The following is a 15,585-nucleotide window of genomic DNA, read 5'->3' as shown; positions in this document are numbered from 1 at the left end:
GCCAATTACTTCGCCAAAACGCAGATCACACGAAGCCCCGTTCAACAGCTCATTTGGAAATACTGACATCTGCTGGTCATTCACTGTACAGCAGCCCTGCTGTGATATATCAGTGAGTATTATGTATCATTATGATGTCACTCTCAAAGATCACAGAGCAGATCACACAGCATTTGTAGAATCAAGAGATCTGGTACAAAGACGTGCATGTGGTGTCTTATTGCGCCCCAAAATGATATGTAGCAGGATCTTTAGCGGTTTTTGTACAGCAGATCAGTTAATTTGTGTGTGCATACCACCCTACATTTACCTTTCATTCAAGGAAGACCTCAACTGTTACTGCAACATATGACTCAGCTAAAATGCAGCTCCAGGTTTACAGATCAGCTGTATTTCTGCTACGTACACATGGACTTGACACTTCATTGTATATACATTTGCCTCCTGTTCCTTTTATTGTTTTAGGTCCTTTAAAAGCTAATTTAAAAAAATAAAATAAAATCAATGTTTTGATTCAGTGTGTCAGCCCATGTGGTACTTTAAATTACACAAATAAATGTTTAGAGTTCTGCAGTCTAGTAGTTATTGACACAAGCAAGATTTAAAAAGCATTACAATGTGATCTTGACCCTAATTCAGAAAGCATTTGGGGTTTTTTTTCAGTTTTTGCAAAGAATCATTTTCCACGACTTGTACAGCGGGTGAAAAACAAATAAAAATAAACGAATTAAACCTCCCAAGTGTTTTTTTTTTTTTAATTATTTTTATTTGTATTATTATTTTTCATTTTCTAAAGATTAATTGAAGTTTCACAATGTGGGTCATCCTTCTCTAAATAAATGTGAATTCCAGCTGATGGGACACACAAGGGATAAGTAGACTGCTTTTACACCTGTTAAAGTTTCCTAATGATCAAAACAAAGAGTTAAGATCTCAAACTATTAGATAAAATGCAGACTGCACAGCAGAAAATCCACACATTTAAGAACTAGACCTTAAAATGAACTTATGATGTTGAGGTCAGTTCTCATCAAAGAGTCATCTTCTTTCCATTGCTTACTTAAGGTGGTCACCACAGTGGATCATGTGCCTACGTCTTTCCCATCCCTGGCTGCCTCCTGTGTCAAACAACTGTCTTTCATGTCCTTCACTATATCCATGAATCCTCTCTGTTATATTTCTGTTTTCCTCCACACCTGACAGCCTTATATTCGGCATTCTTTGTCCAGTATATCAATTTTCCCTCCTCTGCACATGTCCAGAGTATCTCAGGCTTGCTTCTCCAACTTTGTCTTCAAACCACTGAGCTGTCTCTCTGATGTACTCATTTCTAATCCCATTCATCCTGGTCGCTCCCAGTGAAAATCATCTTCAACTCTGCCGCTCATCTTTTTGTTAGTATGACACTCTTCAAATCAGACATCCAACCAGCAAATTAAATTAAAATAATAAAATAACAAATGTCATTTGGGTTTTATAGCATGTACAGCCATGATCATCTGTCCTTTAACCTTCAAATGTAATTACCTCTTTTCAAACCTCCACTATAGCATATAAGACATGAATATAGCCATTATCTGATATATAATATAGGGTACTTTAAGTAAATTGAGTCTTCTTAAATATTTGCATACTTTACTTATGTTATAACCCAATCAGTTTTTTAAAAAAACACAAAGCTACAAATTTCAGAAGTCTAATATAAAAGAAAAAAAGATCAGACTGAAAGTATGTATTCATTATTTTAGAGTCCTCAATCTCAATGAGTCACTGAATGTTTCATGTTTTTCATTTTAGGCCATCTTCAGCTTCATTTTTCATTACTGCTGCATTTTCCATTTTTGCCTGTAATTTAAATAAAGACAGAATTAGTGCATTAGTATTAAGGAGAGAAGTGCAGAGTGCCTAATGCAAACTTCAGTTTTGAGCAGGGAAATGGTCTGTTATTAGCATCTGTCGCTGATAACAGATATTTTAATGTTATACTAGATATTTTTTAAGCTTGAATAGCTAACAAATGTTATAAACAAGGGCTCGATCCCAGCATCCCCATTATTATTATCAGACACTTGATAATTTATAAGTGTCTGTTTGTCAAAGGTTTACTTCATAATTAACAAGAAAATGACCAGTATATTCTTCAGATGATAGATTAGAACAAGCATCAGCTGCAGCCCTTGTTTGTCGTAAATCAGCTCAGAAATCAGCTCTGACAATATTTACAATTTTTATCTGCTCTTGATCTGCTTGTGTTTAACTTCTGATGCTCATTCATATTAAAACACTAAAATCTTTTAACCTGCAAGTCCCACCTGTGTTAGTTTGTGATGATATGAAAGCAGGTGAGTACTGCTGGTCATCACCCCTGATAAAAAAAATAACCAGTCATATACATTTTACGTTAGATATCAGAGAAATTACCTGAGAGCCACTTATGAAAGTGCTTCTGGCAGGGCCGTGCAGAGACGTTTAAAGGGGCGGACATTTTGTTATCTTTGCATAACAAAATGCAAAGATATGGTTCCAAGCGCTGTCACCAATCTTTGCATTTTGTTATTATCTCATGACACTTGTTTAATCAGCTACCATCTCTCCTATGGACTTTTTAATGTCTACATTCTCAGATCAACACAGCCCTGCCCTCCAGCACTATCAGCAGCAGCAGCAACCCCTCAACAGCAACATTGTACCCATCAGGTAAAACATAGGCTACGTTTGCTTTGCCTTGTTGCCCATATTAGATTCTTGATGAACGTGTGTTGTTGTTATTCAGCCTAGTCCAATGTGCCCCTTTTTAACTTTGAGCACCCGCCCCTTTAAACGTCTCTGCATGGCCCTGCTGTGATTAATAGTTAAATATTATTGTTGAGGGGCACAGACAGGACTCCGCACGCCCACACACATAAAAAAAAAAATATATCAACAGTTGCCTCAACAAAAGGGCACTTTAGGCACCCATCAGGAAAGGGGCGGGTGCTCAAGCCCCTCTAGCCCCCCCCCCTGCACGTGCCTGGCTTCTGGGCAGTCTCAATGACTTCTTCATCAATGTTCTTATAGTAAACCCTTATGAACTGCTCAGAGGAGCACTTTGGGAGAAGCATAGAAACCTGACAAGAATGATGAGAAATAAAGTTTAAAATAACAATGTCCTAAAGGTTGTCTTAAAAATACACACACAAACAGCAAAAAACGTATAGAAATATACCAAGATCAAAACTTTTTTAATTCATTGTTTTGGTTCTGACCTCATCTTCACGGAGTTTGAATGGTTTGTCAGGTTGATTCTTTTTGTAGAAAAATACATTTTCAATGATTTCTTTTTCTTTTATCCCATAATCCATGGCAAAGTGCTAAAAGAAAGTTATAAAGAAGCCTGTTTCATACAATAACATGGTTTCACAGCAGAGGTAAATATCTTACAAATCGAATGATGATCAAAAACTCACCACAATTTCAAAGTCGTTGGCTGTAACTGTGACATTTTGATTGTCCCCAGGTGGGCATGCTCGGGCCAATTCCTTTTTTCAAGTATCAATCTCTTGCTAATGGTGGTAGAAGAAAGAGTGAGAAGTAAGAGGGACAAGAGATTTGAAATTTAGCCCATCTTGTCCACACACAGTAAGAGCATGTCCACATCACAGGCTAAATGTACTTTTAGTTCATGTCAGTATAAACGTCCTTATGAAGATCTTATGTAATAATCTTCTCACTCTTATTGAAATGGATTTATCTGCCTCAATAATGTATTTAAAATTAGCTCTGCTTATTTATTTCATTTTTTTTCTTTTTTTGGGGGGGGGGGGGGGGGGGGGGGGGGGTTTGTTTTAAACATTCTGAAAATAGCCAGCTATTTATGTCAAAATATTGCAGCTTGGCAGTGTTGATGAATCATTCTGTGTAAAAGTGAACAGAAATAATGAAATGTGTTCCAAAAAAAGTGGATCTTAAAATGTATAAACTACAGGCAAACACATGGTTTTGTCATGTGTTCATGACGGATGACAAAACCATTCACAAAACCTTAAAGGTGTGATGTGAAAGGTATGATGTTGAGTGTGAAAGTTGTGCTGTTTGTAATAAATGGTTTTGATGATGGTTTCATTTCAAATTATTTAAACTGCAGTTAATGCTTCTATTTTCTAATGATTAACAAAATTCTAATAACAATATCCAGTTTTTTACCCTTAAACAATTAAAAATGTGCATTGATATTGCCACAGTCAGAAAGTGTAAAGAAGCTCAGAAACAAGAGATTACTGCACACCATGGTGGGTTTTTCAGACTGCATTTTGCCCAAACACTTGTAGATTTGTCGAGAGACGATGTTTGATAGAAGCTTCTTGGCCTCACCCATCTCTTTGGAGGATGAGTTGATGGCTGTAATAATATTCTCTGCAGAACAAACAGAATCCAAGATTTGCCAGTTAAAACATTTAATAAGTATTTAAGAAAAGTGATTAATAATATAAAGAGAGGCACAGCAAAACTTACACAAATGAAAGCAACCCACTTAATGTAAAATCCGATTTCCCCTATTTTCTATTATCATAAGCAAAGCCTGTAAAGTTAGTTCAGACTGAAACATAATCTGAAAAGTCAATACTCAAAATAATAGAACTGTATGTAGAACTGATGTTTAACCAGTCACACGTATGGCACATGTTTTGGCACAAGGCAATCTGTTGCAGAAACCAGTAGAAAAAAGGTTATGTGATGGGATTGGAGGAATTATTAAACACCTTGCAGACAGAGATAGTTTAAAACAACTATCAATGGTCACATCCTGACTTAAATCACTCAGTTCTGTGTTTCAGCCATCAATGTTGTTTCCAACATGGTAATCTGGATCCAAGACAGGTTTTTTCAAGTCAGTCAAACCAAACAGAAAACAATGACTGGTGAAGAAAATTATAACCATACTGACAATACCATTAGTGCTACAGGTTGACACTGCTTAGTATGTTGTTAACATCTATGACAACCTTAGATATTAAGGTTGTCATAGATGTTAAAAACAAAAATATTCACCTGTGCAATCATTTTCAAACCACCCCAGAAAAGACAAGTATTGAATACTAAGATCATAGATCATGACTGTTGTTCAGAATTAGATGATGGAAACAAACTGATAGAACATAAATTTAACACAGAGAAGACTACAACCAAAAAAGACTTTTGATTTAAGTGTTAAAAATATATTTGATATTAGAAAAATTATTTTGACACAGAAGCAGCTGCAGCTAAAAGACGAGCCTGCTGTTGAAACGGTGATTAACCTAAAAGAGCTTATTGATGTTATACATGGAAAAAATGTTTAAAAACGAAAAAACAAACAACCAAAGTTGTTGGCACATTAAAACTAAAAGAGGCCCTTTGGTGGCCCAGATCAGGTTTGCCAGAGGTGGCCCAGAAATGGCCAGTTGCAGACACACTGGTGGTCCTGTGCCCTCCCAGATGTCAGCCTAATGTGTACCTTAATCAAGCCATGTAATAACAACATGTGCCGGAACATAATAGTGCAAAAGCAACATGACAAAACTCTGTTCAGACAGTGAATGGACTGATTCATATATAGCGCTTTCCTACTCTCCCGGACTACTCAATGTGCTTTATACAACATGACACATTCACCCACTTTCTCTAAACTGAGTGCTTCCTAACTACAATCATACACATTGACACTCTTGCAGACTGGAGGCGCCAGGGCTTGAACCACTAACCTTCCAATCAGTAGGTGACCTCCTGAGCTACAGCCTCCCACTGGAAAAAATGAGTAAACCATCACTAGGTTTTGGATAGTGTACACTCACAAACATGTCAAATCTGCATTTGAGAGGTTGGCCACGCATGGCCCACCGTATATAATTTTCTGTTTGTTATTTATTATATGTTATTCCTGTCTGACTATTTATATTTTATTTCTGCACAGTTGGTGTGGAGCACCCACAATTTTGTTGTACATGTAAAATGACACTAAAGAGCTATTCTATTCTATTCTATGGCAATATTCATTATTATTCTGTTGTTATCATGAATCATTTTCATTACCCAAGCACATTTTTATTCAGGGTGATGGTACTCACAACAAGCTAACTCAGAGCTCATAGTTAAACTCGGAGTTTATTAAAATAGCTTTCTACAGATGGTCCTGTTTCCTCGTGTTACTGTTTGGCTTTTCCTTATCATGCTTATCTTCCCAGCATTTTTCTTTTAACAACCTATAGGTTTATTAGAGCTATTTGTTCCCTTTCGTCCTGTATTTGGATCCTGTTTTGCTAACATACGTATACAGAACTCCAGATGTTATTAAAAACACATATTTTAAACATGGCACAGACAAGTGTCTTAATGTTCTTCAATCTTGAGTGGTAGAACACTGACCTTTCATCTTTTTGTAGGCCTCCATGTTTTCTTTGGTGGGTGAGAGACTTGAGTCATTGAACAGGATGGAGCGATCTGTGCCCAACTCGTGTTCTAGCATCTGAATCATTACATCAGGCCTCTCGGAGGAGTTGAGTATTTTTTCAAATACACAATCTATGAGACAAATAAAAAATGTCAGGCCCTTGAGCTGCTTAATTATCGCAAAAATCGGTCAATATCAACACTTTTCTAGTCTTTATCAAAAAAGCAGCTTTAAACTTTTCACATTTTACACATTCGCACATTTTTGTAGTGCTTTAAAAAATACACTTACACTGCTCCACAATTAGAAACGGCAACAGCAAAATATGACCATCTACTGGCAAAGTTTAAAACATGAGTTAAGACAATAATTGCTGACTGACCTGTGAGCTTGATGTAGGCTTCCATGTCTTCTATAGCTGTGGATAAACTGTATATTTTTTCTTCTGAGCCTTCAATCTGGATACATTCACCTGCTTGTAAGAGGGCATCTTTGATCCTAAAATAAACAACTTCAATATTTTACTTTGAGAACCTGTTTTTTATTATACAATATAATCAGAAATTACATATGCTATATTCAGGAGATCATGCTAAATGATCAAGTATATTGTAAGAGCAGATACTCACATAACCTCTATGATCCTGGTCGTTTTGTGCTGGTAGGCTGTTCTGTGGAGTAAGCTCCTTATTTGGAACATGCTATACAGATTGCTCACCTCCTATTTAAAGTATTCCTACAATTTAGTTGCAACTAAACATAAAATATTAGAAATAAAGCACTGAAATTTATGAAAACTAAAAAAAACAAAAAAAACAAAAAAAAACAAAACCCCAAAACAATACCTTGTTTTGGGGTTTTACGTCTCTAAAGCAGATGTGGTTTTTCTCACCCACCTTACACACCCGGGCAAACATGAGGCAGCGGCGATGGTCAAAGCTACTCTGGATGCCCAGATAGTAGCTATCTCTGAGAGGACATAATGTGGAAATGTGTTAAGAAATCAAAATAATACATTGTAACTTATCATATTAAAAACTGGTCTCTTCAACAGGATCCACCTGGCAATGTAGTCAAACTTGTCCACATCAATGCCATTTTTCTCATTTCCCACAATTTCATAGAGGAAGTACTTGTCCTTTGTTCGACCCATGAACTGTGAAAAAATAGACGAATAGCACAGACATTGAATCCTACAGCAATACTAAGAACTGAATTCACTGTTTTTACACAGAAACTGATATAAACCTGTTTTTGAGTTTCATCAGTGTTCAGATGTCCTCGGATCATCTCCTTGATGAACACCAGGTCATTTTCAATTTGACCATCCACATTCAGACCATATTCCTCCATTGATGAACGGAGACCAGTACTCAGTAAGTAATCAAACATCTTCACAGAAATCTCCTCGCGCTGAAAGATACAAAAATGAAAGATACAAAAAAAATCTACTCATATTAACTGTTACATGCTGTCTGGAAATTACAGAGAAGAAGGGAAACAGTTTCTTCACATACTCTGTCATTATGAACTGTATTGTTTTAAATACTCAAAATACTTCGAAATATGATGGGGAAGTTCTTACAGACAATTTTCAAAGAAAGGATGCAACATAGGAAATATCTTATTCCACCATTAACCTTATCAACAGAGGCACTCCACCAGGTAGCTGTAGCTCAGGGGGTAGATTGGGTGAACTACCTATTGGAAGATCAGGGGCTTTACAGCTGGTTCCTGCAGTCTACATGCATTTAGGCATCGAAAAATGTGCTTGTATGTATTTGTGTATGAATGAGGCTTATAGTAGTGATTTGAGTATCGAAATCCTAGTAGAGGAAGATTAAGATTACAGGTTATTTTAAAAAGTTTAAATTTTAGAATGTAACTGTTAATGGCTCTCTGTTGTTTTCATGTCTGAATCTTACAATATGCAGTAATAAAATGATTAAGGGCTTACAGAAACATGAGGAATGTACACAGTAGCTTTTATTGTACACTATCAGTAACCTCATTAACACATGGACGGCTTAGGATCTAAATAATGTTGTATGTTCTTCTACACCAAGTCCTCAGAAGCTAGTGTAGGTCCTTCGGACTTTTAAAATCCTGTGTTCCCAGCAACTTCTAACAGAGTTTGCCATTATATTTTTTTATATAATGGCATATTGATTCTTATTCAGCTGCTTCTCATAATCCGAGTCACTGTTTTCAGAGAAAGGTGCATATAAAAATCTGTCCTTAAGTATTTTAGGATTATTTTATTAGTTGTATTACTTTTATTGGCCCAGTGAGGAGTGATGATGCTTCATAACAAAACATTTTTTAAGTGGTCAAAAACATGAGAAAAGCACTGTATAAATTCCATGCCTCTTCAAAGAATAATTGTTGTATGCCTCCTGAATATACAGCATTGGAGGAAAAATTAATTCAATTCAATTCAATTCAATTCAATTTTATTTATATAGCTCCAAATCACAACAAAAGTCGCCTCAAGGCACTTCATAGATACAGAGAAAAACCCAACAATCATATGACCCCCTATGAGCAAGCACTTTGGCGACAGTGGGAAGGAAAAACTCCCTTTTAACAGGAAGAAACCTCCGGCAGAACCAGGCTCAGGGGGGGTGGCCATCTGCTGCGACCGGTTGGGGTGAGAGAAGGAAGACAGGATAAAAGACATGCTGTGGAAGAGAGACAGAGGTTAATAACAGATATGATTCAATACAGAGAGGTCTGTTAATACATAGTGAGCGAGAAAGGTGACTGGAAAGGAAAAACGCAATGCATCATGAGAATCCCCCGGCAGCCTACATCTATTGCAGCATAACTAAGGGAGGATTCAGGGTCACCTGGTCCAGCCCTAACTATATGCTTTAGCAAAAAGGAAAGTTTTAAGCCTAATCTTAAAAGTAGAGATAGTGTCTGTCTCCCGAATCCAAACTGGAAGCTGGTTCCACAGAAGAGGGGCCTGAAAACTGAAGGCTCTGCCTCCCATTCTACTTTTAAATACTCTAGGAACAACAAGTAGGCCTGCAGAGCGGGAGCGAAGTGCTCTAATAGGGTGATATGGTACTACAAGGTCATTAAGATAAGATGGGGCCTGATTATTTAAGACCTTGTATGTGAGTAGCAGGATTTTGAATTCAATTCTGGATTTAACAGGAAGCCAATGAAGGGAAGCCAAAACAGGAGAAATATGCTCTCTCTTTCTAGTCCCTGTCAGTACTCTTGCTGCAGCATTTTGGATTAGCTGAAGGCTTTTCAGTGAGTTTTTTGGACATCCTGATAATAATGAATTGCAGTAGTCCAGCCTGGAAGTAATAAATGCATGAACTAGTTTTTCAGCGTCACTCTGAGACAGGATATTTCTAATTTTAGAGATGTTGCGCAAATGGAAGAACGCAGTCTTACATATTTGTTTAATATGTGCGTTGAAGGACATATCCTGGTCAAAAATGACTCCAAGGTTCCTCACAGTGTTACTGGAGGCCAAGGTAATGCCATCCAGAGTAAGAATCTGGTTAGATACCATATTTCTAAGCTTTTCAGCGCCGAGTACAATGACCTCAGTTTTATCTGAGTTAAGAAGCAGAAAGTTAGTGGCCATCCAAGTCTTTATGTCTTTAAGACATTCCTGCAGTTTAACTAATTGGTGTGTGTTATCTGGCTTCATGGACAGATAGAGCTGGGTGTCATCTGCATAGCAGTGAAAATGTATGCTATGTCTTCTAATGATGCTGCCTAGGGGAAGCATGTATAATGTAAACAGAACTGGTCCTAGCACTGAACCCTGTGGAACTCCATAATTAACCTCAGTGTGTGAAGAGGACTCTCCATTTACATGCACAAATTGGAGTCTATTAGATAGATATGATACAAACCACTGCAGTGCAATACCTGTAATACCTACAGCATGTTCTAATCGCTCTAATAGGATATTATGGTCAACAGTATCGAATGCTGCACTAAGGTCAAGAAGGACAAGCACAGAGATGAGTCCACTGTCAGAGGCCATAAGAAGATCATTTGTAACCTTCACTAAAGCTGTTTCTGTGCTGTGATAAACTCTGAAACCTGACTGGAACTCTTCAAATAAACCATTCCTCTGCAGATGATCTGTTAGCTGTTTGACAACTACTCTTTCAAGGATTTTTGATATGAAAGGAAGGTTGGAGATTGGCCTATAATTAGCTAAGACTGCTGGGTCTAGAGATGGCTTTTTGAGTAAAGGTTTAACTGCAGCCACCTTGAAGGCCTGTGGTACATAGCCGATTATTAGAGATAGGTTGATCATATATAAGATCGAAGAATTAATCAATGGGAGGACTTCTTTGAGCAGTTTTGTAGGAATGGGGTCTAAAAGACACGTTGATGGTTTGGAGGAAGTAATTATTGAAGATAACTCAGAAAGATCGATTGGAGAAAAAGAGTGTAACTTAACATCAATGGTACTAAGAGTAGCTGTAGATAATTGTCATGATCCTGGGTCCTTTTGACCCAGCGTTTTGTGTTTTCTATTAGTGATTTTGGTTCTGTTCCTCCTGTTTAGTGTATTCTGTTCTGCCATCTATTCCTGTGTTAAGTCCACGTTTCCTAGTCTGTGTCTTTGCGTGTGTGTGTTTCCTGTTTTATTGTGAAGGTCTGCGTCTTATGTGAGTGTTTTCAGTTTGCCTCCCTAGTCTCGTCACATTAATCACTCCCAGCTGTGTCCCCCACCTGTGGGTAATCTCCCTGTGTTCTCTGAGTGTTCTTCTGTCTTAGTCGTTGCTGGTTCGTCTGTGTTGTTTCCCCTCAGTCTCCCTGCGTTTCTCCATCCATCTCTCTGTGTACATTTCCCCGGACCTCCCTGCATCTTTGTTCTGGTTTGTTTTGTTAGTTTGCACAGTTTAGGTTTTCTGTTACAGCTTCACCCGCGCCATTTCTGTTGTATTTACTTTTGTAAATAAATACTCACCTGCACCAGAGCTGCCGCTTCCGGGTCCTAAATAATCACCACACGGCTTGCCCCGGCAGACCGTGACAATAATATTACATCTGTGGGATGATTATTGGTAATTTTTTCTCTAATGATAAAAATTTTATTTGTGAAGAAGTTCATGAAGTCATCACTAGTTAACGTTAAAGGGATGGTTGGCTCAAAAGAGCTCTGACTTTTTGTCAGCCTGGCTACAGTGCTGAAGAGAAACCTGGGGTTGTTCTTATTTTCTTCAATCAGTGATGAGTAGTAAGCTGTTCTGGCTTTGCGGAGGGCTTTCTTATAAAGCAACAAACTATTTCTCCAGGCTAAATGATGATCCTCTAAATTTGTGACACGCTATTTCCTCTCCAGATTACGAGTCATCTGCTTTAGGGTACGTGTTTGAGAATTATACCACGGGGTCAGGTACTTCTGATTAGAGACCTTAGTTTTCACTGGAGCTACAGTATCCAGAGTCGTACGTAGTGAGGAGGTGAAATTATTAACAAGATAATCGACCTCTGTTGGGGTAGCGTTCAGATAGCTGCTCTGCTCTGTGTTGGTACAGGGCATTGACGATGATAACAGTGGCTGGATTATATTCTTAAACTTAGTTACAGCGCTTTCAGAAAGACATCTACTTTGATAAAGTCCACTCTCCACTGCTGCGTAATCAATTATTGTAAATGTAAATGTTATCAAGAAATGATCAGACAGGAGAGGGTTTTCAGGAAACACTGTTAAATGTTCAGTTTCTATGCCATATGTTAAAACAAGATCTAGAGTGTGATTAAAGTGGTGGGTGGGTTCTTTTACAATTTGAGAGAAACCAATTGAGTCTAACAACAGATTAAATGCCATGTTGAGGCTGTCATTTTTAGCATCAACATGGATGTTAAAATCACCCACAATAATTATTTTATCTGAGCTCAGAACTAAATTAGATATAAAGTCTGAGAAATCAGACAGAAACTCTGTGTAAGGCCCAGGTGGACGATAGATGATAACAAGTAAGACTGGTTTCTGAGTTTCACAGCTGGGATGGACAATGTTAAGCATCAGGCTTTCAAATGAATTAAAAGTCTGTCTTGGTCTTTCATTAATTAATAGACTGGTGTGAAAAATTGCTGCCACACCGCCCCCTCGACCTGTGCTTCGAGATTTCTGGTAGTTAGAATGACTCGGGGGTGTTGATTCATTTAAACTAACATAATCATCCTGCTGCAACCAGGTTTCTGTAAGGCAGAGTAAATCAATTTGTTGATCAATTATTAAGTCATGTACTAACAGAGACTTGGAGGAGAGAGACCTAATATTTAATAATCCACATTTCACTGTTTTACTCTTTGGTTCAGATGTGGATACTGTATTGTTCTTTCTTTGTAATTGTTTAAGTTGTTTGTTGCTGGTTTTTAGTTTGTTTTTTGTCTTTTTGGAAGCTGACACAGTCTCTATGGAGATGGGTTTTTGGGGGGGTAGCAGGAGGAGGGAAGCTGCAGAGAGGCGTGTAAGACTGCAACTCTGCTTCCTGGTCCCAACTCTGGATAGTCATATTTTGAGGGGTTTAATAAATTTGTCGATATTTCTAGAAATGAGAGCTGCTCCATCCAAAGTGGGATGGATGCCATCTCTCCTAACAAGACCAGGTTTCCTCCAGAAGGTTTGCCAATTATCTATGAAGCCCACATCATTTCTGGGACACCACTCAGACAGCCAGCAATTTAAGGAGAACATGCGGCTAAACATGTCACTCCTGGTCTGATTGGGGAGGGGACCAGAGAAAACTACAGAGTCCGACATTGTTTTGGCAAAGTTGCACACCGATTCAATATTGATTTTAGTGACCTCCGATTGGCGTAACCGGGTGTCATTACTGCCGACGTGAATTATGATTTTACTGAATTTACGTTTACCCTTAGCCAGCAGTTTTAAATTTCCTTCAATGTTGCCTGCTCTGGCCCCTGGAAGACAATTGACTATGGTTGCCGGTGTCTCTTGCTTCACATGTCTGAGAACAGAATCACCAATTACCAGAGTTTGACCCCCAGCGGGTGTGTCACCGAGTGGGGAAAAACGGTTAGACACATGAACGGGTTGGTGGTGTACCTGGGGCTTCTGTTTAGGACTATGCTTCCTCCTCACCATTACCCAGCCGCCCTCTTTCCGCAGCTGCTTGGGGTCTGCCGGGGAACAGCTAGCGGGGCCTACGCTATCTTCGGCTGCACCAGCTACAGGGGCCTGGTTAGCTAAGGGTGAGTGAAGGGTGCGAAGCCGAGTCTCCAGTTCAGTAATCCTGGCCTCCAGAGCTGCAAATATGCTACATTTGTTACAGATATCATTACTGCTAAAGGAGGCCGAGGAGTAACTAAACATCTGACACAATGAGCAAGAAAGTGCAGGAGGGACAGGTGAAGTAGCCATGGTGCTAACGAGTCGGCTACGAGCTAAGCTAGCGAAACAGTACAGAGACAGTGAGTGAATACTTTGGCTATAAATTAGGTAGTGAGTACACAGAAAGTGTGCTTCGGATGAAGCACGTGAAGATTATACTATGAAAAAAGAATGTATTTAAAAGTTGATAATTAAACTGCTAAGCAAATAAGCTACTCAGAAACACCACTGTGTTTGAGCAGGAACAGGAAGTGATACTATACCACAGAGCGAGCAAACACCAAGTGACAGTGACAGAAAAATTAAACACTCAGTAAACGACTGATGGAGGCTTGTGCCATATAAAATCAGGTGCATGGACAATCTTTAAATTCTCTTTTTATTCATTGTCATAAACCAACAGCTGGCTCCAGCTCCATGTTTGATACACAGAAAATGAATTTGAGCATTTTCAGATAATTTTTAAATCTTTCCTGGTTTTCTAATTAATTAGAAAGTTTCCAAACCCATGTGAGTAAACAGTGCTAACCACTGACCCACAGTGGTACAAAATCAAGAGACCTTAACAACAAAATGCTCACGTGTTTGAGTTTGGTGATGCATCTCAGACATCAGAAAAGTTTGCTTCTTACCTTCCTGCTACCGTCCAACAGATCTGCCCTTTTTTCCAGGATGAACATTTCCTCAAAGACAATGGAAAAGGGTCCTTGTCCTACATACAGATATAATATATTTGTTATCAGTGTTTGCATATATAGTTTCATATAAAAACAGTCTTCCGTTGATGTTTCTTTTTGTCACATTGGCCTTATAATACACCATTAGGTTGGTGTAAATTCACTTTTATACTAGTTGTTCATCAATTACCCAGATCATGGCAAAGTCCTGCAATCTGCACACACAGGATGTCTTCAGGCGTGATATTGAGTTCTGGCTGCTTTGTACTTAGAGCTTCTGCAAACTGGCCTGCTAGGTATGCCACTCTGTAACACAATGTATGTACAACTGAGTTGCACTGTTTCAATAACTCTATGGAGGTATGGGTCAGTAGTTACCCTACTGAAGAATATCTGATAAATACCCAAGTGAATACTCAAAGTGATTGTGAGATGCTCCAGGGAAAACAAAATAGGCCCCTCCAAGTTACTTGATGTTTCATAGTCTCTGAAACTGAGGTGTGTCAATTATTTTGACAAGAAGTGGGTGTAACTCTAAAAGCCCATGGATTGGATCATAAAAGACCTGGAAAAAAAACAAAAATAAGACGCATGTAGCTGAGTTATTTCATAAACACTATGATAGCCAAAATAGTAGAAATTCAATATTCCGAGTATTGATTTTGTGGTCTTAAGATGTGTGATCATAAGTTGTGGGAAAACCCCCACAAGATAAAAAATACTTTAAAAATCTAATTTTTTGTGTTTGAAAAAACATTTCAGTTAAAAATACGAAAAAAATTTAAAAGAAGTTAAAACTAGGTGAAATGACTGATTGATTTTAAACTTGGAAAACTAAAGAAAATAAAAATAAAAACATATAGAGGAAACAGAAAGTCTAAATTAAAGAAAAAGAAAAGCCAATTAGAAAATACCAAACTATAAGAGATCTGATCATTACCTTTCCTGGTACTTTGGCCTGCCAGAGCTTCCTGAAGTGTTCTGAGATTTCTTTACAGTGTTTTTCACTAGATAAAATGAGAAAAACAGAATATTACAATGGGTACTGAGTTTAAGAGCAAGGAGTAAGGTGAAATATTGAATGAAATATTTTGTTCAGAAGGGGAGTCACTCACTCTATGCCACTCACTCCAGTTAACCGATGCACATCCTTA

The 15,585-nt window shown here is 38.1% G+C and overlaps 2 protein-coding genes across 2 annotated transcripts in view; both read right to left on the bottom strand.

Moving 5' to 3' along the window:
• Positions 1–15,585, bottom strand: part of LOC148096978 (uncharacterized) — a 196,728-nt gene that overhangs the window by 126,402 nt on the left and 54,741 nt on the right. The window lies entirely within an intron of this gene.
• LOC102782292 (deoxynucleoside triphosphate triphosphohydrolase SAMHD1-like) lies at positions 3,496–14,710 on the bottom strand. Its single transcript, XM_087833779.1, has 10 exons — positions 14,622–14,710; positions 14,387–14,466; positions 7,655–7,819; positions 7,468–7,562; positions 7,252–7,375; positions 7,036–7,127; positions 6,789–6,904; positions 6,382–6,537; positions 4,258–4,392; positions 3,496–3,542 (listed from the first exon to the last, which is right to left on the bottom strand). Exons 2-10 carry the CDS (start codon positions 14,432–14,434, stop codon positions 3,532–3,534), a joined length of 942 nt encoding a protein of 313 aa, XP_087689905.1. The 5' UTR covers positions 14,435–14,466; positions 14,622–14,710; the 3' UTR covers positions 3,496–3,531.

This window comes from Neolamprologus brichardi, chromosome 20 (genome assembly GCF_056152115.1).
Source record: "Neolamprologus brichardi isolate AB-2024 chromosome 20, ASM5615211v1, whole genome shotgun sequence".
Lineage (NCBI taxonomy): Eukaryota > Metazoa > Chordata > Actinopteri > Cichliformes > Cichlidae > Neolamprologus > Neolamprologus brichardi.
Note: the sequence above shows the minus strand (reverse complement) of the source record. Positions and strands in the feature narration are given on the sequence as shown.